Source organism: Emydura macquarii, unplaced genomic scaffold (assembly GCF_026122565.2).
Source record: "Emydura macquarii macquarii isolate MOO-44397 ecotype Brisbane River unplaced genomic scaffold, CSIRO-AGI_Emac_v2 contig_705, whole genome shotgun sequence".
NCBI lineage: Eukaryota > Metazoa > Chordata > Testudines > Chelidae > Emydura > Emydura macquarii.
The window spans coordinates 2679797-2705986 of record NW_027130842.1 but is presented as its reverse complement, the minus strand read 5'-3'; the positions used below and the strand labels follow the sequence as shown (position 1 = coordinate 2705986).

The 26190-nt window shown below is 38.8% G+C and overlaps 1 protein-coding gene and 1 long non-coding RNA gene across 3 annotated transcripts in view; both read left to right on the top strand.

The window, feature by feature from the left end:
* Positions 1–1103: 1103 nt before the first annotated feature.
* Positions 1104–4615, top strand: LOC137149041 (uncharacterized). The gene is made up of 2 exons (XR_010918651.1): positions 1104–1835; positions 2884–4615. It is a non-coding gene; the product is annotated as an uncharacterized lncRNA (long non-coding RNA).
* Positions 4616–5491: 876 nt separating this feature from the next.
* Positions 5492–26190, top strand: part of MAP7 (microtubule associated protein 7) — a 145660-nt gene continuing 124961 nt past the window's right edge. The window contains exon 1 of one of the 2 annotated variants that reach the window (XM_067542292.1): positions 5492–5624. In XM_067542292.1, coding sequence (XP_067398393.1) covers positions 5492–5624 — 133 coding nt within the window. The remainder of the gene's footprint in view (positions 5625–26190) is intronic. The other variant, XM_067542294.1, reaches the window with a different exon arrangement.

Below are 26190 nucleotides of genomic sequence, written 5' to 3'. Positions count from 1 at the left end.
AAGAGCCAGGTTTAGTCGCTTATATTAGTTCAGGCTTGCAGCCCCATGCTCAATCCACACACCATGGCCTCTTTTCTTTAGTGAACCAAGGCCAGCACTCTGAAGTCAATTAAAGGACTTCTCTTGATGTCAGTGAGAGTTGGATCAGGCCCTATATGAATAAAACTATTTGACTGATGGCAATGTAATATATATTTTATGGTTAACATTACAAATTTGTGTCATTGGTGGATTGTTTAAAATGTTGTTTAATAACAGCATTGTATACTATGCACCCCACTTTAATTAAAAAAAATGTTGAACTTGATGTACAAGAACAAATGTTAATAAAATAGTACTCAGTGTCCTTGAATTCTCTGACTATTTTCTGGGGCCCAATGATCAAAGATTCCTGGTTCTTAAATTCACATGTATTTTGCACTGGTGTGTGCATAAGTAGTGTCAGAACAAGGTAGGACTTGTTGGCTTCTTCTGTTTTGACCTTTGTCCATTTGAATTGTACAAGGTTTAACCCCCTTGAAACAGAAAATAGCTAGTTCTAGACTTCTGGTTTGTTGTTGCTAGTACCTTTATAATTTTGGCGGTGAAGAGCCTCCTTTATTATTACTTAGATTGGCGTATAACCTCAAATGTTCATGGTCCTTGCCTCTAACTTACAGCTGTAAATAGATGGGTAAGGTAAAGGAATAAATGTACAATCAAAGTGATCAAGATGATGTTAGTTCTATATTTTCCTGAATGTAAATATTTACTCTAACTGCTGGATCCAATTTAAAAATATATATAATTGGCAATATTTTATATTTTACATATATACACTCTAATATTTTGTAATTCAGACCTATAGGTTGATATTGACAATTTACAGCTTAAACTGTATCCAGAGTCTTATTTATTAGAAAAGATGTGTTAGGACAAGAAATAAGAATTAATAAATATTATTTCAATCCCAACAGAGAAGGTTCATATGGTTAACATGACTTTTTTTAAAACAAAACAAACAAACCATACTCTAATTGCTCTGTGTAGGAAAGGAGACAGGATTTTGATTTTTTTTTTTTTTTTTTTCAACAAGCACTTTATCTCAATACAAATCTTTCCTATTTCTGTAAGAGGCAAACTACTTGTTTAGTATTTCACTACTTTTGAATATTACTGAATAAATTGAATATTTTCAAATGTATACAGTCTGTTAAATTTCTGTTTTTAAAGTTGTACTATGTCTTCCCATCTCTCTCTCTCTCTCACTTTACAATCTCTATTACCTAAAAATGGCTCAGGCACTTGTTTGGAAAAAATATTTATATTGTCTGCTGCTGACTTGGATCCCTGTCCTGCAATCAGTCATACACAAGCTTAACTTTCATGTGAGTAGTGCCATTGGAATCAGTCAGATTACTCACTTGTGTAAAGTTAAGCACATGAGTAGCGGATTGCAGGATTGGGGCCTTAGATGTCCAGTTCCAACCCATTGCAAATTTAAAAATTAAGGTATCGAGACCAAGATGCATGGAGCTTTATTACACAAACAGCCATTAACACTCTTGAATATATATAAGTATTGACATCTCCTAGCATAACACTTAATTTTCCTGTATTCTTTGTTTCAGTTGCTACTAATGTTTGTTATACATCAGGCAATATACTATGTAGATAATTATGCCTGTGGAATCTGGTAATGTTTTTTGCAAACAATAGAAAATAAGTATGCTAAATTATCCATGCTTTCTTTCATGAGAAGACATTACATTCAACCCAGAATCCATAAAGAAGCCTCCATATACCTAGTCAAGTGAGGGCTAAAATCTACTGGGTTTACTTATTGGAGATGCTCAGTAAGTATTACCATTTTAAAGGAGTCCAATCCATGTTGTTAAATAGTCTATTTTTAAGCAATCACGGTACTATATTTTAGCTGATAACACTGTCATACACTTATCAGGAAGAGAAAGGGAACAGAGCACGAAGTTTAGTGTATGTGATTTTACACTTTAATTATTAAAATGTTATAGTTGGTTATATTTGTATAACATGAACAAATGGTCTGTACTTCTTGCCAGAGGAGAATTTTTTCATTTCTGGATTTATGCATTTGGAGCAGAGGTTGGCAAAATATGGCCCGCGGGCCGGATCCTGCCTGTCTAAAATTTCTATCCGGCCCGCCATGCAGGAGCTCTACCCTGGCGTGTCAGGCAGCTTTCGGCCAGTCAGTACCTGAACTTCTGGCTTCTGGTCACATGACTGGAATCAGGAAGTTCAGGAAGTGACCATCTGAGAATCACTGAGCTGCCGTATGCTGCAGTTCGGGCAGCTTAGTTTCTCGGACTGGTCACTTCCAGAACTTCCTGCTTTCAGTCACGTGATCGGAAGTGGCCCAGGCCTGTGACAACTTACCAGAATTCGTGGAGTGGCCCCTCTGCAAAAATTATTGCCCATCCCTGATTTAGAGCATTTACACTATAGTTTAGTTTAGTTTTTAATTATTAGTTGCATTACAGTAGCAGGTAGAGACTGTAAGGGAGATTGGGACCCCATTGAGCTAGGCATTCCCAAACATGTAGTGGGGACAGTTTTTGCCACAAAGAACTTTGCTGTGTATATAGACAAAGCAGATAAATACTTGAAGGGGAAACAGGAGCAGAGAGATGAGGTAACCTGCCCATGGTCAAACATCAGGTCAGTGGCAGTGTGGAAATAAAGTCCGGGTCTCTTGATTTCCATTCCAATGCTCTATCAGCTAGATCATGCTGCTTCTCCAAATAATGATCATTCTCCTTTAATAATTATTTAAACAAATTAATGCACTTATGTGTGAGTTAAGTATGTATGAAAGATGTCCTTCTCAACCCTAAAGCATGCTATTTTTTCTTTTATCCACCATAGTGGTAACACATGAGAAGTAACAGTGCCAGCTTCCCCAACTTCTATCATCCCTGTGGCCCAGTCCTGACTGGAGGGAGACCACCTGTAAGAATGAAATTGTACTTAAGTCTGTATGGCCCATTCAACCATTGGTGTGTTCACTGAAACTTCCTGTAAAATTCCTGCCTTTTTAAATTAGTGGTTTCAATAGAACAGGCATTGTAGGTGGTTATTTGATGGTTGGTTTTAAAATATCTGCTAAATGAAACTGTTAAAAGGAACTGGAGTTTAGTTTTATTAACATACGTATTTATACATATGAAAGGAAGTGAAATGTTATTAACCAAGCAGTCATATAGTACAAGCAATTTTCTTATGCACTTTAAATTCTTCTGGCGTTTTGGAAACAAACCCTAGCTATGTGTGGAAAATTATGAATGGTACACAAAAGGTTACTCACATTCCAATTTATGCGAGTGTGTGTGCACACTTGCATGCATACCACAACAAAGATTTATGTATGTGGACAGGATTTCAGCAACTGAAGCTTATTTCTCTTCTCCAATACAAAGCAGCAGCCTAAATAAACACTGGAAGGCAAATCGCTGAGGTAGGAACAACTTGTGGCAAAAGATGATTATTTTTTTTCTGTTTTTTTTTTAATGCTGCTTTTGGCCAACACCTTTCAATACAAAGCCCCAAATGTTGTCAGTCTCTAACTTCCGTGACACACCCAGATAAGCTGGGATATTGCCAAGAGCAAGGGCCCTGGTCAAGAGGTAATATGGTGCTCAGCCAAGCAAGATAGTGGATCTGGCTGAAAGCATGTGCTTTTGTGAATGCCTTACTGTTTCACTTAGGTACCTTTTTCTCTTGCTTGGATACAGAGTGTGAAGGCTGTATGACTGTCCTTTCTGAGCTCAATTTATGCTGTGCCTCATCATCCACCAGTTTTTCCCTGTTAAATTATATGACTAATGTGTGTGAGAACAGAGTTGTCACCTCTTGCTCACCTCCCAATGCCCTATCCTTAGAGAGAATGTGAGGTAAGATACATTATACTGCTATTTCCAGGCAACCAATTTGGATGTGCAGTTTAAAGGCAACTCAAATTACCTTAACTCTGCCCTTTTTCTTCACAAAACCTTCATCCATATAGATGAGACACCCTTTCACCTGCATACCTCCTATCATCTGCATTGGCAATATGAGCCCCTTATTGCTACTATATTGTCTAATATCATTTACGTTGCTATGTATTTGCCATCTACATAAGGGCAGGAGGTACATTTTAGACTAGATTTCTGATTCTGAAATTTAGATGTGAAAAGAACACCTACCAACTTCTGAGAGAACAAACATTGTTCAGGATTTGGTTGAAATTTAAAAACGAGTAGTATTTGATGAGGCAACTGTGGGAAATGGTGGAAGTATTAAAGGAGGCTAAGCTTTCCTGCAAAACCAGCTGTTCAGGGCTTTGCGTATCAGAGCGATCATTGGATCCTGTACAAAAACAGTTAAAAATAAATTAGAAGATTGCAAAAGTGTGAACAGGTCCTCCATTGTGGATGGTGAATGAGAATCCAGAATTACTATGTTAAAATTTCACCATCATGATGGTGAAAACTGCTGGTTATAATTGATTGTATTTTGGCCTTTCGGCAGATGTGATTGTCATTCATTAATGACTTCTTTACTGTAAAACTGACATTGCAATAGGAATGCTCACTGTACATTAAACTTAAGCGGCCTTCTCTTTGCCCTAATCGTCTGTACAGAAACACACATGTACATTAATTTACATTTTTCCAAACAAGAATAACTCAACACTTGCCAGTAATCGTGGGTGTATGTACTCTTATTACAAAAGTATGCAATGCTTGTGAAGGTGTTAAGTGAAAAATCTCACGTTGTTTTAGTTTTGGTTAGGCTGGGGATTGTAAACTTTAATTAACAGAACAGCTGGCAAAATGCAAGCTCATGCCTGCAGCCTTTTAGGCTTTTCTTCGTTTAATATTCAGCTGCTTGTGCAAGCAGAACTCCATCCTCCTACCGCCCTGCGCAGAGAGAAGGAGCAGCCCAGTGGACTAGGTGGTTACAGCTTTTTACACTGTAACCCTTTGCAAGCATGCAGAAGCAAGCATTCTGGCAGGCTCCTTTCTGCAGCTGAGACGACAACATTCATAGACTTCCTTTGATTAGGATATGTCACTGTTGTCAGGGCAACTGTTAACGGTGGCGTATCGTATTTTTTCCTCCTGTGTTGTATGCTGAATATTTTAGTGTGCTGTAGCTGGAAGAAGCTTGGAGAAGAGGTGCTGCTGCTGCTAGAAGCTGCAGCAGCTGTGGGCTGGGATCTGATTGAACAGGTTAAAGCAGTGAAGAGAGGCATCCAAACCAATGTGCCTTTAATTAGGGCTTTTCTCGAAGGTGGGTGAAACTGCAGGCCCTCAGCTGCCAAGTGGATGTTGGTATTTGTCAGCTCCTTGCATACCACTTACCCATTAGGGATCTAGAGCAAGTGCTGAAATGAACAGGCAGCTTTTCAGCTAGCTGCTACACAGGGGCTGCAGTTTCTTTAAAATATATATATATATATATTTTGTAATAAGCAAGCTGTAGCAGCAACATGCCTGGGGCAGCTACTGCTATCCGACAAGAGAGATTGAAGAAGACAACACCAAGGACAAATCCCCCTGGTTTATTCACCATTAATGAAGAAGAGGAGCAGCAAAAGAATGGAAATTCCAAAAGACTGCAAGGTATGCCTTAGTGTTGTCTTTAGTATATATACTGCGGAGCACGCAGTACATTTTGCTAACTGTACTGCATGCCGTAAAGAGTGGCTGTGACCTATCAGAGCAGTTTGTCAATGGATGTTTTCATACTATATTCATTTATGCGTAGCACAGTATTAATGGCAGATACCTTTAAATCACCTGGATTACTGGCCAACCAATTTAATTACTACTTCTGTTTTGAAATCTTATTTACCAGAAAAATCTGACTTTTAAAGAAGTTATTCCTAATCCCTTTATCAAATAGAGATTAGGATTTTATATTATAAAGGTATCAGATACATTGCAATTCATCTTCCTTATAAAGATCCATTGGTTTGTTTGTTTTTTAATTTTCATATTCTGATGAGGTGAATGCCTTTTTAAAACAGGTTGTTGTAGGCATACGGAATAACGAGTGAGGCTATAGCAGCTAATGTGGAAGGCAGCCTTGCCGAAGACACATGAAGTTTGCTGTATTCCAGTTGTTGTACAGCATACGAAATGCCTTAGGACAGAGTGCAGAAAAACAAGTATATTCGACTGCCATAACTTCTGATAAGTTTATGACCAAAAATGTGGCAACTCCCATTAAGATCTACTTGGTGAGAAAAAAGTCTTTTTTATTTATAAAAAAAAAAAAAAAAAAAAAAAAAAAAGGCGGTGGTTGATTATAACAGAGTTTTACCAAGCATTTGTAGCCACCATATCTTCAGCCAGAACTCCTAGGGTTTAAATTCTTTTGGTGTGGCAGCAATCCTGCATCTTTGAATTGGACTGGAATTTTAAGTTTGCCCGTCACAATTCTAATTCTCTTTGCCTGCTCAAGGGATTCCCTCAATACATGAAAATTCCTTTTCCGTTCTTCAGGAAGCAAATAAAACAATTAATTATGTGCCAGGGTTTTTTTGTTTTTTGTTTTTGCTTTTTTTCTTACCAAACAGGTATTACTTGATAAATGTCAGTCACTGTATCTTGAGGGTATCGGGTTTTTTCCATTCAGCCACGCAATTGAAAAAGAGAGCGTAACAGGCAAATATTTAAATAATCAGAGTCGGGTTAGGTTGTTTGGGGCTGACCGTTATTTTCTTGTTCTTGAATGAATAGCTAGCTGGCTTCTGAAATGTCCAAGAAAAATTACCAACTATAAAACACACATTAAAAACTCGAAGATGGTAAGAAACTCTCGCACAAAACTGAGTTTCACAACAATATATTATATTATTAGTCATTGCTAGCACAACAAATGTCAGGCTCTTACACACAGCAGAGCAAATAACTATATACATGTATGTTTGAACAAGTCCACATATATTCCAATATGAACACATTTTTTTCAGTATTCTAAGAAGCCAGTTACATTTCTTATACTTGCTAGGAGAGTTTCAGAAGCAATAGTACACAAGGCTCTGTAGTAACAGTTTCCGTGTTTGTTTTCTTTGAGTGGCACTTTCTGGTTTTTCAAGCTATAGGTTCTTGTCTTCTCCTTGCTTGCATAGGGGGGATGTTTGGTACGTGTGCCCTTATTCCAAAGCGCTTATATAAGATCTTTTTTGTCAGGATTGATTGCCATTTTTTTTAATCTCACTTTCCCCTTCTCTTGTTTTCTCATTCTCCTCCTTCCTCCCCTCTTTTTCGTTATTTCTCTCAGACAGAGTGGGGTGAAAAAGTCCCCCATTCATATCTGTGACTGCTTGTATCAGCCAGCAGAGGGGGGCAGAAGGATGTTGGGACTGGCAAGTTCCCACACTCCCCCAATTTGCTGGAGTGAAAAGTCTTTCAGAGTGTATCTAAAGTATAGTCTGTTATATTCCAGTTCTGAGTACAGTAAAACATAAACCAACAAGCGTGGGTTGGTGGGGGCATAAACAAACAAGTATGTGTGGACCTGCTCCAGTGATATAAGATTTATTTTGTGAATAAATTTATTACTTGTGAATTTGTTCAGATGCAGTTGGTAAATGGTGCATGATATACGAGACATTGTTGAAAAAATCTTTTGGAAGACTAGCTCTTTATAATCATTTCTCTGAAGACACAAAATGCCCCTTACTACTTCTAAAATACAGTTTACAGCTCTGTGGGGAGGAGGGGGGAGTTGATGGCTGAATCCTTGGTTCTATGAAACACAGGTATCCAAGTTTGTGTTCTCCTGCACCTACCTGATACCCAGCAAGGCCATATCCAAATGGCTCTCAGCGCTCGAAAGCTGAAACATAAGACACCTTGATCAGTCCAGGTGGGATTTACTTAGGTTTTCAGTTACCCATTAATTCTCTGTCACCATTCTCTTAGTGCTGCTTAATCCAATTCTCTCTCTGTTTTATCAGCTATGTACTCAGCATGCTCCTGCAGCTGCTGAGATGCTTTTCTAATGCGTAGTAGGGTCAATATCATCTTCTTAATGGAGATGGGCAAAATAATTTAATAGGTTTTTTCCATCTCTAATTTCTATAATCCGTGATGGAGATCTCTTGTACAGCACTTTCCAACCCAGGAGGTCTCTCATGGACCTGTTTTTTTTAAGGAAATAATGCATTTAAAAAACTAATAAGGCTAAATAAGGGTTTTGTAACATCATTGTATATTTTTAAAATACTGTTGTGTATGCTTCAGGACTTCTCAGTAATATTTAGGTTTGCTTAGAATATGATTTCATATAGTAATTGTTCCAACCCTCTTGGAAAGAATACATGTTTAATAGAGAATCTGAAACAGCTTTTATCTGTGAGGGTTTCAGTGGGTTGACTTCAAAGGTAACTGTTTCCTTTCACTGGTGTCCTTGAGTGTCCTTACTTATTGTAATGTGAGAAGAGGTCTGATAGACCTTGCGTTTGCTCTTTCAATGCAAACAGTCACAATGAAAATGTTTAGCATGGATTTTTTTTTTTTTTTTAATCGAAGGTGAAAACACACAAAAGTCCATCCAGCTTGACGTTCCTGCTCTTATATTTTGTTTAATCTGAATCCATTTTTTTCATTTTACCCTTTAATGTCCCCTCTAGAAATAAATGTAGGGATCTTTTTTTCTTTTTTTTTAGGAAAAGGTGGCAGTGATTGACTGCTGGGTTACTGGTGGTAGCCACTACTTTTCTCTGCCCTTCTCACACTGTCAGATGTCAGTTAGCTAATTGCTGGTTAAAAGAATGAGAAAAGTGGGTTTTGTCCTTTGGTCCCTCACTGAGAATTTCCTGTAAATCCGCTTGTGCTATGTTCTGTGTTTCTGAAGACTGGTTTAGGCTGGATTATTTTACGTAATTTCTTGCCAGTCAAGAATTCTTCCTCCCCCTCCCCCCTTTCTTTAATCTGTTTGTTATTTATGTTCCTAATAACTAGTTAATGATCCAGGTACTATAATATGCTCCTTGGAAGCCCTGAATTTGTGTTCACAGGAGAGTCTCATGTCAGGAAGTATGAGTATCACCCTCAGAATCATTCAAGACACAGCTTTTCCTCTTTTCTTGTTCCTTTTGTTCTGGTGGACTTTGACTATTTCCTTTGTCTCAAGTTTTCAGTAGTTTTATTGATATCTTCAGTATTTGTGCCAGGCCATTAGTTAAACAAAGCTAGTTCTAATAAGATATAAAACGAAACAGAAGTGAACTCAAATGCATGTCTAACAGGAGGAAGTACTTTTTATTTTAAACTCTGGATATTCAGTTTGAGCTAAAATAGCAATATAAGAATTAAAGATGAACTGAATATATACATCTTCTAAAACTTGTTTTTAAAGAGATGTCTGTACTTTAACACTATAGCTGAACGAAGAGTTTTTAACTCTCTTGTTGTAGTGGCCCAGGTTCTGTGAAGCTAATCACAATTTTGTATTAGCTAGGAGTTTCCCAGGTGATAAATCTTAGGCACTATTTGCTTTAGAGTTAAAGTCTGAACTTGAATTGGTGTCAGCTTGCTACTGGGATCAGCACATATCTAAACTGAATCTTAAACTGGAACCATTGTTTCTTCTTTCCGCTACATATGGAGCCGCTGTTTCTTTATTCTGATATGTAGCCTTAGAAAATGGTGAACATTAAGCAAGGTGATTCCTATACGCCCCCTGAAGCATCCCTTTTGACATTTAGTACTTAAATTCTCAAATTGCCCAGCCATTCCTTTGGATAGAATGCAAGTCCTTAAAGGGTTTTATGTTTCAACAACAATTGTGTTAATTTTATTTCAAAAATAGTATTTTGCTGGAAGATCTGATTGTTGTAATGTCTGGATTCACTTTAGAACGAAGTCCTGGGATGCCCAGAATTGGGCAAGTTTTTCATTATTTTTTTTACTTCTGAAACATTTTAAGTGAGCTCAGCTGTAGGTTATTACAACCTGAAAATGCCTACCTTAAGCTAGAGTTCAGGGAAGGTTACTTAATCCAGGATTCCATATCTCTAATATCAAACTTGTGGAAATCCGTATTGTGTGGCATTAGTATCAGGCATACAGTGTATACTTACTCATGGTGATGTGCAGAGTACTGACACTGCATGCCCAGCTAGCACAGGTATAGATAGCAGTGTAGATGGTGAGAGTTTGCTTAAGTGAGTTGAGTAGAGAGACACCTGAAACCTAGGGTATATACCTTACACAGCTCTCTGCGCCCCAAGCAATGCTTCTCGTGACAACTCTGTGTCTTTTCGGAGTGTAGTGTCACACTACCAGAGCCTTTTACATACCCTACCCTACGCATCACCACAAGTGTAGACAAGGCCTTAGAACGTAAGCTGTTTGGGGCGGGGACTATCTTTTTGTTCTGTGCTTGTACAGCACCTAGCACAATGGGGCCCTGGCCCATGACTGCAGCTCCTAGGCACTACCCCAGTACAAAAAATAATGCACCTTCCTTCCTCCCCGCTTTTTTTTAAGTTTGGTGAATTGCCTGTTTTATTTGCTTATTAATGGCAAAGAAAAATGAAAGTTACTGATAGTATACCGGAGGCTTACTGAACAAATAAACTCCTTTCAAAAGAATTTACATATGTGAAAGGCTTATAGGAGTCTTTCTAATCAAGTTGTTTTGTACTGATCATCAGTCAGCTCTCCAGCAGTGCTTCTTAGGCTCCAACTGTATTTGCAAAGAAACTAGATAAAATGGGCACAGAACTACCCATTTGTAGCTTTATAATTCCCCTAACCTCCAAACTTGTGCATGTCTTGTATAATGAGTATGTCTGGGTGGAGTTGCCAATTTGGTTATTTTCAAACCCCCCCCCCCCTGTAAATTCGAACACCCCAGTTCACCATGTCATGTTCCATCTTTCTCCACTTTACACATTCTACATTTCTGACCATATATCCTTTTTGTGACTTATTTTCAATTTAATAAATCATTTGAGCGAAAAAGCAGTGTCAGAACTGGTCACACCTTTTAAGTGCTGTAGCTGGTATGATGTTGCCTTTTGAAACTGGTAATGTTGGAACCACCTACAAAGTTACATCCATATGTCTGGCACTTGAGTCAATGCTAGAAACATGTCAGTGGGCTTGTGCCATAAATTGGCATAAGTAATCATCCAAACCTCTACCCTATAATTTTGACATGCCTATGGTAAACGAATGGAAAGACATCTCCATTAAACTAACGACGTAATCCTTCACCTGCTCGATGTTTTAAAACTATTAAGGGAGGGTACCTTTAATCTGCTGAGTAAGTAGAGCTGCTTGTTCTAGGGCCAGTCAAGTGCTTTAGGTCTCTGAACAATAACCCTGATTCTCTCACTGGTCTTGAAAACAAAACAAGAAAAGGGCCATTTTTCCCCTTTGGTGCATGGCCGTGATGTCTCTGATGATCACAGAAAGATTTTGCATCTGGTGCCTAGATGGTAATGTTGCTATGTAATGTTTATTTTTCAACTGCAGGCTTTATTTTGTTTATCCAGAGAGGTCAGATTGATTTCCTCCAATACAACTGCTTATACTTTTAGTCTCATTTTTCTGCAGGTGCTAGGGAAAGGGAGGAATTTCTGTTACTTGTTAAATTTTTACAGTAGTCTAATGTTTAATTTCATTCAGTTTTTGTTCCTTGTTCATTGGATTTGTGTGCATATGCGCATACATGCATGAACCAGTGGGGGGGAGGGCAGCCAGCTTGAAAGAGAAGGGAATTTAATACTCCTGAAACGTGCCAAACTGATAGTCCTGGAAAGTGAAATCTAATATCCACAGAAGAGTTGCAGCATGGTGTCTTGAAATGTGAACTTATCCCACACTGCTGAGTCAATGTGCCCCTACCTGGACATGTGGTGACAGTTCAGACTTCATACTGACTGAGACATTCAGTGTTACTGCAACTTCTAACGGTGCTGCATGCGGTGGTGGTTTTTGGAATATGAACTAAAGCCACTGGTCTGAGACCTCAAACTCATTTCCCACGGGCCATCAAGCAGCTAGCAAATACTAATAATCTTTGGCAAAGCAGACAAATGTCAAACATATTGCATGGCATTCACACATTTGGTAACCCTGCCATCCCCATCTCCATAGAGTCATAGATCCTAAGGCCGGAAGGGGACAATTGTGATCATCTAGTGCAGGGGTGTCCAACCTATGGCCCACGGGCCTTGCACCAGAGCATTTCATAAGGCCCGCAGCCTGCTTCAAAACAATACGCTAACAGCTGATTCATTAGTATTTTGTTGTCATGTTTACCTCATTTTAGTTTACACAATTGTGTAAACAGACAATACTGTACATAGAAACAGCTTCTCTAAATACATACAAAAGACGCTGACCTTAAAATATAAATCAGTGCAAGTGGTTTAAATCTTATTAAAATGAGTAGAATCTGTTTGTCCCATACAAGATTATGCTTATGTTTATGTGGCCCTCCTGTGTAATAATTCTAGTCTGACCACCTGTACAACACAGGCCATGGAACTTCCCCCAAAATAACTCCTGTTTGAATTAGTTTATCTTTTAGAGAAATATCCAATCTTGATTTTAAAATTGCCATTGATGGTTATGGTAGATTCTTTGTGCTTTATTTCCAGTTTGTCTAGCTTCAACTTCCAGCTATTGGATTCCTTTCTCTTCTAGACTGAAGAACCCCATTATTAAATATTTGTTCCCCATGTAAGTACTTAGAAACTGTAATCAAGTCACCCCTTAACCTTCTCTTTGTTAAGATAGATGCAAGAAGCTCAATGTATTTATCATTATAACACATTTTCTAATCCTTTAATCATTCTTATGACTCCTCTCTGAAACCTCTCCAATTTATCAGCATCCTTCTGGAACTGTGGACACCAGAACTGGATGCAGTATTCCAGTGATGGTTGCACCAGTGCCAAATACAGCAGTAAAATTACCTTGCTACTCAAGATTCCCCTGTTTATGCTTCCAAGGATTACATTAGCCCTTTTGGCCACAGCATCTCACTTGTGAGGTCATCTTCAACTGATGATCCACCGTGATCCCCAAGTCTTTTTCAGAGTCACTGCTTCCCAGGATAGAGTCCCCCATAATACAAGTATGGACTACATTCTTTGTTCCTAGGGGTATAACTTTACTTTGTCCATATTAAAAGGCATATTGTTTACTTGTGCCCATCTTGCCAAATGATCCAGATTGCTCTGTTACCAGTAACCTGTCCTCTACATTATTTACAACCCCTGCAATCTTTGTGTCATCTGCAAACATAACATCATCAATGATAAAATTTTCTTCCATGTCATTGATAAAATGTGTAATAGGATAGGTCCAAGAACCAATTCCTGTGAGATTAGTAACACACCCACTGGATGATGATTGCCCATGTACAGTTAGAATTTATTACCTGTCAGCCAGTTTTTAATCTGTTTATTCAGACAAAGGGGAAAATGAGGAGAAGAAACAAACTCGAATGATTACCCACAGAAAACCCTTTGGCCTGGGGGGAAGGTGCATTGGGCTGGGATTCAGGAGACCAAGATTTCTGGTCTCTCATCTTCTTCTGAGTGCTGTTACTGTATTAGTGCAATTCATCACCTTTGTGTCCCTACCCCAGAAAGCCAAAAATGTCCATCGTTTTATTAGTAAATATTTAAAACAAACAAAAATCCAAGAGTTTGGGAAGAGAGAAAAGGCCTGAAACTTTCAGGCATAAACCACATCCAACTATTGGGGATTAGAAGAAAGCTTGCTCTTGAGGAAAGCTATTCCTAAATTGCCTACACTGCAGAGGTTCTTCATCTGAAGCAGCTGATACTGGCTACTATGAGAGAGAGGGTACCGGAAACCACTTGTCTGACCAGTATGACAATTCCGAAGTTACCTTATTTGTAAAATAAAAACAAAGGTTGCACAAGATCACTTCAGGCATAGCTGGGCGTAGAACACAGTTCTTTAGTACAATGGACCAAGTCAGATTCAGTCAGCCACACTAACTGGCTTTCAGAGTGAATTGACCAAATCTGTGTACTTGGCTATCCTGTCTGTAGTCACTGATCCATCCCCTAGATCACACTGTTCGCAACTAGCAAGGGAATCGAAGGACACCTGGTAACCAACATGCAAGTGCTATCTAATGAATAATCATGTAACCCACTGTCAAAGTGTGTGTTGTGTAGTCATCCTCTAGAGGCTGCTTCACACAGATACTAACAACCTACTACTGTTACATGTTAGGCTTGATCTACGCTTAAAACATATACTGGCACAGGTATGTTGGTATGGGGTGTTAAAAAACCACACCTCTAGGAACACCGCTATGCCAAAAAACCTCCAGTGTAGATGTAGTTATGCCAAGAGAAGGGCTTTTGTCGGCATGTCTAATATGTTTGGGGAGGTTGTGTTCCTGCACTGGCAGAAAAAGTTCTTCTTTTGGCATATGCTGCGTCTACACTAGGGGAATATGTGGGCATAGGCTCTGTAGTATAGACATAGCCTTAGTTTTTTAGCTCAAGTGCAAGAGTTCTGTGCTGTTGATCTGAAGGCCCTAGGTTCAAACTCTCCTGATCATCCATTTGGGGAAAAATAGTATGTGATCATGGAATTAGACTGTCATAAAGCAAGGGGACAGAACTGAAGTTGGACAGTAACTTACTTTTGGCATTTTCTAACATTTGGTTGCTTTACTTTGCAACACTGAAGCTCTTTTAATTTTAAGTTTTTTTTTCATTTAATAAATATGTATCTATAGGACTCCCCTCTTAAATTAGTGAGAGGACTTGGAGTAACTGTAATTTACTGAAATGATTTTATATTGCAAAGCATTGCATTTAGAAGTGAATTTGGATGTTGTGATATTTGTTTTATTGTTGTATTTTTATCATTTGTTATCTTGGTTAATGGGAGCTTTCCCTTTAAGAGCAGGAGGGGACAAATGTGCTTGAAGATGATAGAGAGCAATGTGTAGGATCTTGCCTGTGTGGCTGGGGAGTAGAAGACCCTGCCTATGCACATTTCAAAATGGTGTGAACCTGATTTGGTAAAGTTCAGTTCCAAGAAAGCAAGCTTTTTTCCTTGGAAGGTGTAATATCAGCACTTTTATTAGGGGACAGAATGCCTCAGGACATTGCTGGTGATCTAGACTCTCTGCCCTGTAGATCACTTATGTAATCTTTTGTTGTTATAAATTATTTTCTTTAGAAATTCTGAATTAGGAAATTGATGCTATAGAAAAAGTATTTATGCTAAAGAAATGGCTTCTAAGCTATTTTTAAGGTCTTCCTGCGCTGTTTTCTTATGTCTCTTGTTTGAGATCTGTCTCTCATGGTAGAAATCAAAGGAGTGGTAGGTAATTGTGGTCAAGAGGCCAAACTGTCTTCAGTTTCAGTCGTCTTCTTTCGAATGGATTGGGTAGATAGCAATGATTACAAATTTATATCTAGGTTTGATAGCCAACATGTTGCTGCAGCAGTGAGCTGGTGAATGTCCTTCATACCCCCAGCGAAAGAACGAAGGGGACGCTCCATCGTTTGTGACTGGTGATCACAACTGCAGATAGGTGTTTGCCTCATTTTCCATTTAAAGAGGTGTTGTCCACATCTCCCATGAGATGTCCTGATGCAGTTCAGTTCAGCTTCAGTGTAGCTGGTGTTTCTGCTAAAATGAGCAGCGGTGAAATAACTAACAGTATTGACACTTAAATTCACTTCAGTAGGTTTCAGAGTGAACACGCCATTGAGATAAATGGGGTAGTTTGCATCCCTTAGAGCCTGTCTGCACTACAATACAACCATGTAAGACAGCCCAGTTGCAACACAGTTCTGTTTTGTGATGTGGACAGGACCTTAACTATGTTCCATAATTTGGCAAAGTTTTGCAAAATGGGAGTATATTGTAACTGGGTCTCCTGACATAGTTGTATTTGTACTGCTGTTAGGGCCTCAGAAATATTGTTCCTGTTTGCAGACTCACCCAAGAAGCACTGCATCACTACACTCAGAAGGCTACCTTCACAACAGGAAGACTGCAAATTTAAAAAAAAAAATTCTAGAACTTGATGGGATTACCAGGGGATTGCCAGTCTGCACTCAGTTTTACCTCTGGGTGAGAGAAGATAATTATGGAGCCCTATTTTTTATGTAAGCCAGGTGAATCTATGCAATAAAGCCATTCCTTTTTCCACCTTAACACACCTATATGTATGCTGCTTATTCAGCTACCCACAAAGTCCTTTTTGAATCTTTAAATTTGATCTCCACCTCACATTTTAGAATAACTTGTTTTTCTGGTATTTATGAATTAAGAGTTCTAAGTAAAAGGAACTCGGGAATGGTTAGTCATGACACTGTCATAAATCTCTAAGGGACAATACCTGCAATTTTTGCATAATAGGTCTTTAATAATTCTTTAGTTCAGGGCAATCCAAACTTTACCCAACTGAAGACCATGCTAGCAGCTTGCCAGGAGAATGCGTATCATACCTATTTTTCATAAAATGGAGCAGATTGCAACTACCCATTCTGAATGGATATGAAGGCATATCCCATGATCCGCTAAAGTTGCAAGCATGCAATAATCTACTGTCATCCAAGCAGCCTTCCACTTGGATTGAGTTGGAGCACTGCATGCTGGGAACTGACTGTCTGAGAGCCAAGCCTGTATATTAAAGATGAGGGAGACCATGGGCTACGTTTTGACTGCTCTTTTACTAATTAAAGGTCAGAAAGGCTTTTAAAACTCTAGTGTCCACATTTTATCACTCAGGATGTTACCAGCACTGTAGGTGGTACAGGATATAATTGCAGCATGTGTAGACATACCCCCAAAGTACCTTTAATCATGTTAGCTCAGGTACTAATAGTAGTGAAGCTGTGGCAAAATGGGCTTCAGCACAGGCTGTATAAGCTCACCTGGGACCTGGAGTTTGTACTTGGGCAGCTGTCCTATGTGGAAGGTTGTGCTTGTGTGCGCTTCACCACTATTGGTACCTAGCTCACTAGATCAAAGCTATCTCAAGTATTTCTACATGTGTCGCAGTCACGCCCCCTGATTGTAATATCGTCATACCCTCAGAGGACAGATAATTAATCATTCAAAGAACAGCAGGCAGTTTTAGCAGTTCTTTAATGGAGATTCTCATTAAACTGCAGTTCATAAGTCCTTGCTCTCTTTACCATGTGATCTCATCAATGTACAGGTTTGGTTATGATAGCAATTGAACATCTGAATGAGTTATTAATACAGCAACAACAATCCAGTGCACAGTAGGTGTCAATTAAGCAATCTCTTAATTAAAATCCATGCAAAATTGTATATAGTAATATATGGGAAGTTTGTATTTTCTTTATAAAGTATTTGTTTTGAAGAAGAGGCACTTGAATGATTATCATTTTACTGCCACTTGTAAATAGCCAACTCACTGATTTGGCTGGACTAAACTAGGGCTCATGTGACTGTGCCCTGCATGTTCAGAGTTCATTACAGCTTGCCCAGATCATCATACTCTCTGATTCAGAGGACAGAAATTATTGCAGCTAGTTAGGGAATCCAGTCCACATCAGCAGAATGCTACACTGTCATGTCAGTGCTGGTGCAGACCTGTATCTGCCTCAGTTTATGCACCTATTTGGTATAACTACTCATTTATTTCAGGCTGTAGTAATGTCATCAGCAGCTGTAATGGAATGAAGATTCAATAAGATTCTCTCTCTCTCTCTCTAAAATAAAAATTTAGCCAGGAAACCTTTTAAAAAAATAAAAAAATAAAAAAAAATTCAGGGTAAATTTTTGGTTCCTCCTTTTTATTCTGCACAAACAAATGTCTTCCAGTAATATCAGTGCTGTTAAAGCTTCATTGTACAATGAACAGCACGAACCTCCATTCTGCAACTGTGATAAATAAGTTGAGACTTGTGGGGTCAGTTATTGTCTTCATGGGAGTAGTAAACGGAAGTACTAAGTTTGTTTCGGATTTTGGTGCTATCATTTCTTTCCCTTTTTTGTTCTGCCTCACCATTGGGGAAAATGACATCTGCAAAAAGGCTACTAATTCAGTTTTTGTAAGTAAAAGTTAATTAAAAGAAGCCTTGCCACTTCTCTAGTTCTAATGAACACACAGCTAGGCTGCAGGGAAAGCTGTGGTTTTCTTGTGGAAGGCATAATGGATTTGAGTTCAGCTGTGGGACTTCATAGGAAACTGTTTCTTCCCCTCTGCATCTGCCCCTGCTTTATCTTCTATTAAGATTATTAAGGAAAATCTACAGCCAGAGGGGTGAGAACTAAATTTAAAGCTGGTTAAATCATTCCTATAGTGAATGGCAGTTGTTCAAAGTGGAGAACAGCGAATTGGCAGGGCATTTTGGGGCATGTGTATTTGAGTCCAGTGTGTCTTGAGCAAGGAAGTGGACAACCAATTTGATGAAGTCTGTTAATATCTCTAATCTGTTTGTAAGTGAAAAATACAAACTATAGAAGATGACTCCTAGCTGGACTTCAACACATTCAGAGACTGGGAGGTACAATGGCAGATTAAATTTATACTGAGATAAGGGTGAGTAATTGCCCCCCCCCCCCCCCCCCAAAAAAAAAAAAAAAAAATCTCATCTGTGCTGCTGGGCCTTGAGCTTTGCAGGTGTGGATAGTCTGATGAAATAAGATTAGCATTAAACCTACTTACCATAAAAAGGAAAAGAAAAAAAAATACCACCAACAGAAAAACTTCCCATTGCTTGTTGAGGGAGGGAGCAGAGCAACAGAAGTTTGCGGAAGCGTATACGATTTTTGAGTGCCGATTAATGCCTTAGCCTGTTGGCTAGGAATGTGATAGCCATTGCAGTACCAGTGGTTCAAACTGGTGCATCTAATCAGCTGAGGTCTAATTTTCCCCATTTTCTCCTCCTTTAGAACACTCTCAACATCTTCAAGCATGAAGGCTGCATTTTGCATTGCCAAGTTTCAGAGGAATTTTTTTCAGTTTAAATGTAACCCCCCTGAAAATGCAGGGCTTATTCTGGAACTGCTGGTAGAACTTTATGTTGGTGTGACTCAGTGTAGTAAGCTACTGTCTTTTATTTCTGAATTCTGCTTCAGAAAGCTTGCCAGAGAGTTTCTGGAAATGCAGGTTTATCCAGTTACCTACCCTTGACATGGGAAAAAGCAATGCACATTACGAAGCAGCTCTATAAACACATACTGAGTAAATTTGCCTCTAGTGTATTACATCATTGCTTGCTTTTTGATTTATACAGCGATAAAAGGTCTGCCTCTGAAATGACGACAGTGTATGTTATGACATAATTCATTATTTAAATTGTACCTAAACAGCATAATACCAAGATGTATTTAATGATAAATTACTAATTTTCACAACAGTTGTGCACATTACTCTTAGACCAATATGCAATAGCAAGAAAGACCCCTTCTGCATACACTGATTACATAAACCTCTAATATGCTATTTGTGAGTTTTATCTAAATCGGAATCCTGGGGAAGGTGTGTGTGTGTGTGTGTGTGTGTGGTATATACATATCTATTTTTATAACATACAATTCTATAAACACAGAATATCTCTGTATACGTGGGAAGCCCCGCCCAGTTGGATTCTCCCATACACACCGTTAACTTCCCAGACTATCTGTGGAGAGATTGAAATAGACATCTCTTACCTTGCCTACAAATTAGAACTAAACTTGACACTTCTGTTTAAAGTGATGTCGGATGCTGGGGATGCCATTGCAGGAAAACAGTAAAGAGGCTACTGGGAAACAAATCATGTCTTTCTCATCTCTTACTTTTCCTCTAGAGATGTAACTCCCACTAGTTTGTTGAAAAATTTTAAGTACAGAATATATTCATACTACCTTTTTAGGTACACGGTATACTCCAGGCACACTCTGGATAGTGCTATTTTAACATTTTGCTCATTCACTTTTTTTCTTTTACTAAAATACATTGCATATTTTCCTTGCTCTGTGTCTTCTTTTGCTGGAGGGAGTGGAAAGAAGAAAAGGGTTTGCAGGAATGCTTCTCCATTCCTCTAGCTACATTATCAACATGTGTTTAGCTGCAGGCAGAACTGCATAATAAAAAAAGAAGGGGGGGTGAGTGGGAACCCCATGTAGTAGCAGCCAACTTTAAGTCAAAAAAGGACAGCAATAACAATCTGCAGAATGATATATTGTCAGGGAATCCATCCTGCAGATCCAGGGTCTAATACCACACCATCATGTCTTTTTTAGTAGGAACTTGTAGTTCCCCACACTGTTGTCTTTTCTGAAATAATTCCTCAATATATTATTTACTTTTTGTAGCAGGGTTATCTTTCATCCACTTATTTACAATTGAAATAACTAGCAAAATAGCCAGCAAGCATTTATATGATGAGAGTTTTCTCTGCCGCCTCATTCTTATGAGATACAGTGAAACCAAGGACCGACACTTCTAGGCAAACTCAAGTCTCACAGGGCAGTGTAACTGAGGTTTTCAGAGTATCCAAGGTTTCTCGGACAAATATAGTCTGATTTTTTTTTCCTGGTCCCTTGGGTACTCACTGAATACAAATATTTCACTCTATATCTGCTTTTTAATATCCCTATCCTTGCAGATTCTTAGTTCAGTGCACCTGTGCGATGATAGCCCTTCAGTGGCTCAGAAGAGGTATTAAGATTGTTGACAAGCTGACCATTTTCCTCCTCTTTCCTGACAATGGAGACCAACATCATGAAGATGTTGTATTCAGTATCTTCCTGAATGATTTGGATAATGGCAGAGAGTACACTTATAACATTTGCGGATGATACCAAGCTGGGAGGGGTCACAAGAACGTTGCAGGACAGGATTAAATTTTTGACAAACAGGAGAAATGGTCTGAAATAAATAAGCTGCAGTTCAATAAGGACAAATGCAGAGTGCTGCACTTAGGGAGGAATAATCAGTTGCACAAATACAAAATGGGAAATGACTGCCTAGGAAGGGGTACTGTAGAAAAGAATTGGGGGATTACAGTGGATCACAAACTAAATATGAGTCACCAATGTAATACTGTCGCAAGAAACGCAAACATCATTCTGGGACATATTAGCAGGAATCTTGGAAGCAGGGGAGTGCACAGGAATAAAAATTTGACCGCTTTTGGAGGGGCACGTTCTGGGGCCCTGGGGCTCTGGAGAAGCTTGCTCTCCCTGCTGCAGCCCCACTGGGGAACCAGTGCTTCCCCCTTCTACCCATTCTCAAAGGCTCTGCTCGCTGCCCTACTACTAGTGATTAGGAGGATTGTCACTCGATATTCTCAGCTGCTAATTGGTGGAGGCAGAGAAGGGGGTAGGGTAGGTGATCTCTAGAGAACACTGCCTGGCTCCCCTCTGGGCTGGCTGCTGATCAGCTATTGAGTGGCGGGCTGGCTGCTCGACATCTGATCAGTGGTAGTGAGGGGGTTACCAAACAGCTGATTGGTGGCTTGGAGCTGCAGCTGCAGCCGGGGTTGTGGGTAGATGTAAAGCAGGGAGTGCAGATTGTGGGTTGGATAGATGTTGATGCTCACAAATGAGGATCGGCTGCAGATCCACGTGTTTGTATCCGTGCAAGGCTCTAGATACAAGGTTTTGAAAAAGAGTATGCTGACCCTAAAATTTAATTCAAGGATGACTACATTAAATGCCAATAGAAAGTTCTCAGTTAATTTTTGTCTCAAAGTCAACTAAACTATTATGACTAAAACAAGTTAACTAGACTGTTGTTATATCTACTGATTTCAGTGGGTTTACATTGGAGATTAATTTAGCTAGCTTGTCTGTGTAAGCAATTACATTAACACCTACAAGAAAAGAGCCAGTAATGGAACGGTTCTTGTTCTTTGCACTCATAATAGCAGAGCCTATTACAAATACAGCTGAATAGAGATCACTGCTTTTTCTGCATTATACCATTTTTCTGCATTCAATATATTGTTTCCCAGTCTAAAATGTTATACATCTTGAATCTGTAAATATGGCATTTTCCAGTTACCAACAAACCTCCATTATCTGGCTGTGCCAGAAGGACAGCAGACACTGGATGTGGTTTAATTAGGCCAAAACCCTATTCTTAAATATCTGGGAGTTCCAGGCAGATAAAAGCATACTGTGCAGGTAATTTCATAATCATTTCAACATATACCCAGGGGGCTTCCATCAGCACTCTTTCTTACCCATCCTGATCCCCAGCCAGCATGCTGCTGGGACTTCAATATCCCCCCCTCGAATTAGGGTTATGGGCTATAAAGGAAGGGGGTGGTGGGCTCTGCCCTACCAACCATAGGAATCCGCCCCCACTCCATTTCTGGTCCTTTAGAGAATACATCCTTTTATATCTTACAAATCCATTTTATCTGATCTCTGTCTCTTCCCTACAGAGTACCTGCAGAATACATTCGTCCCATGTTTATGTAATGAGTCGTGACGACATAGCCTAATTCCTGTTTCGTGTTCGTCCAACTAGGCCCTCCCCCTGAACATGTTGTGGGGAAGGTTTAAAAAAAACAAACCACACTTCACCTTAGCCAACCTGGTGGTGAGGGAAAAATTCTTTCCCAGCCCCCTGAGGAAGGAGCAGCTAGCACAGTGTGGTGAGGTCATTATCCAAACAGAACAGGGTACAGTTAAGGAAGAGGAGGTGACATGCTGTGGTAGCTAGGTATTGACTCTGACAGTATGACAGCTAGCTTGTTTGTCTTTCTTGTAAAGGGTGGTAAAAGAAGATTTAATGCGGTATCAAGAGATGAGGAAAAAAGGGAGAGGTTACAATGCAAAATCAGGAAAGGACATGTTGAAGAATACCTACCAGTATATAATTTGAACATACTCAGATGAGCACACCTTGATGTAATTAACAATATCAAGATTACCCTGGCTGTTTTTTTTTTGAGGGAATAGAGCAGAACTAAAAACCCATTGCTGTTGTTTTTTGAGAACTAATGGAGGGAAGGTGAAATCCCAGAGGATTAGAAAAGGAGAAACATATGAACTATTTTTAAGAAAGGCACAGAGAGAAAACCCAGCATATTACATGCCTATATGTTCAACTTTTGATAATTAACTAGATACTGAGCAGTAGCTTGCCCAGAGAAAATAAAAATTTGTGAACCCTGAAGTCCTAGCTTAGGGACTTATGCTGTAAAGGCTGCCATTTGTGCCTATTGCCATGAGAACTGTCTCTATATAAAAAAAAAAAAAAGTTACTTAACATACTTTTTTACATTCTATAGGTTCTAAGAATAATTGGGACCCCAAATTGTTCATGCTGTATAAAGTACTTTGTCTTTGATCTAGTCTATGTGTACTAGTCTGTTAGTGGGCTTTAAAGCAGTGTCACACAGAATCTTGGAAACAGTTTGAATTTCTTTTCATAAACATACCAGAACACCATAGGCATGCTACTGTATGTTTTAATGCTACTTTTGTCCTGTCCCAATCAGCCCAAACAGTCACAAATACTGATTGCAATTTACTGAGAATCTTCCCACAATCTGTTCCATCCAAACCAGACATTGTTCTGTAATAGAATGCGATACACGCGGATAGATGATACTGGGTTTCTAAAAGCAATGGAAGCTGAATCTCTTTTGATTAGACATATATCTGCTGTACAAATTCTTTGGGCTGTTGATTCTCTTCAGAGCCCATGGATTCCTCTAATCTGCATAGCTTTGTTTTTGTTGTTAATGTGTCAAGTGATATGACTCAGCTCATTCTGTTCCCTGAACCTTTTTGAAACTTGAAGCTTGCTTCTAGTGCAGCACTTCCATTCCTATCCTATGCAGCACAGTAAAGCTCTACACTCGGAGTAGAACAGTGGAGGGCAAAAATTGCCTTCCGATGCTGCAGAAAATTCTCCTTCTTATAGATTCTTCTCTGGTGGAACTAGCCATTATTTTCACATGTTGAAATAAAGGTGTATTGCAAGGTGTCTCAGAGATATCAGCTACTCTTTGTGAACTGGGTATTTGATGGGAAAAAGGGATAGAGAGACGCTTTTTCTTTTCAAATGGAACAGACTAGGAAGCTTATAAATGGATTGTTCCTGAAAAAGGACAGTTGGCATGTATGCCAGTTGTTATGGTTAACTGGAGAATGCAATTGTTTGCTTCATGTTTGTATTTTGTAGCTCTCAAGTACGTACAAGTAGATGATTACTCTAGATCCTGCTCTCATTTTCCATCAAAAAGTCACATTTTCCATCTAAGTGGGAGAAACCTAGCAAGAGAAAGACTTGTAAGAACTAACATGGTATTCAAGTGTAGACTTTTGTCACTTTCTCAGCCAAATAAACACAGTAGGAAAGGCATCCAGTGGTATCCATAGAAGCCAGCATATTAAACACTTGAGCTCCAGGTCATTGACACTTCAAGAGAAGTTGATTTCAAAAGCTTGTCACAACCTCTTCAGAAGAATGACAATGGTTTGACTAGCCTTGAAGATTTTAAGGTAGCTTATGGAAAGGTTGCAGTTTCATTAAAACTTTTCCCTGCCTTGTGAGCTCCTGTCAATGTTTTGTACAATTGTAATCCCCTATTCCATAGTTACAGCTAATGCAGGTTATGCATTGTCAGTTTTGGGTTGTAAAAAGGGGTGCTGTATTTGAGCAGTACAAATTACAAACATTAGATTGCTGTAAGAAGATGCATGGTAGATCTTACTGAAATCCAATACAAAGGCTGGGCCAAATTTGTCCCTATTGTAACTTGTGAGAAGCAAATGCAGTTAGATGAAGGATGGATTCGGATTTCTGAATTTAACCCTAGAGGAATATCCCTTTTTTTTTTTTTTTTGTAATAGATTGAAAGCATCCATTAGATTTCTGCTTTGGTTTACCCAGTGAATTGTGTTTTAACATGAATAATAACTGTGCTTACTGGGGTAACTTGTACTTAAAGGGAAGTGGCCATACAAAATCACTGTAAAGGAATGAACAAGTCATTCTGGTTTGGAACTTTAACATGGCCTTGAGGAGACTGATTTAGTTCTAATTGGTCTTTCGATCAGATACCTAAACTTAATTTATGAACACTAATAAAAGAGTCTGTATTCCTTGGCATGATATACTTCTCAAAAGCAATTGGACTCTTTAAAATAATAATGATCACTTCATTCTGCAGGTGTGTCCAGTACATACAGTAGGTTTAAAAAAAAATCCTTCTTGAAAAGGTTATGCTAGAACCTATTACAAAAAGGAATACCTAAGTAGGATACTCCTAAAATCATCCCTATCTGGGTGAAGACTGGGGCACACTTGCAAGATAGCTTGTCGTGTTGCTATTGCCCATGTTTTGTCTATTTTGTGGATGAACAGAGGACTTCAGTTTTCAGGACACACATGGTCTTACCTTTCAGGAGAACTAAGTTTGCTTTTTTTAATGGAAGTATAAAATAAAGGAGTACCCTATTAACGAAAATGTATCAACATTATTATGTCTCCTGTTAGGATTTAAAGAATAAAATCTGTTTTTTTTCCACACTTCGATACTCTATTGAAATGTGCCATTTAATTACGCTTGCCTGACTATAAGCTGGACTGTTTGTCTTAAGGAAGTAGTGTGAGTTTGCTTGCCATGTAACTCTTCCAGTAATCTTTTGCATGATCAGTAGCTTCTCATAGAGGAAAGCAGCAGTTGTGAGAAATGCCGTAGCATTACTGTGATAGACTGGGTCCAGATTCCTTCAGTTTGTTCCATTTCATTGATGGCATATGACTAAATCAATAGTTTGGCTGTGGAGCATCCTGTCAACAGTGTTTAAACAGAGCAACTTAGCTCTGAAATGTTTGAGCCAAATATTTTGAAATCGATATATCATGAATGGCTGAGAGAGAGAGAGAAATATTAAGATAATGGATTGTGAACTTTTAGTATGACTAAAATGACTTTTTACCTCTAAGCAGAAAACTACTACACAGATGCAATCTATGCATACCCTAAGGAAATCATTTACTATTCTTTGTTCACAGCAAAGTGCATTAGAACATTCTCTGCTCAAGTTAGTTTTATTTCTGAATCTGGTGAACGATCTAATAATAAACCAATTTAAAAAGTTCTGGATACTGAGCTTTGTTAATGTGTTTCACCTCCTGTGATGAGGCTATTTCAAGCTATATGTTTTTGCTTGTGCCTTAAAATAGTTTTCAGTTTGTGGCATTTTAGAAAGTGTTTTTCAG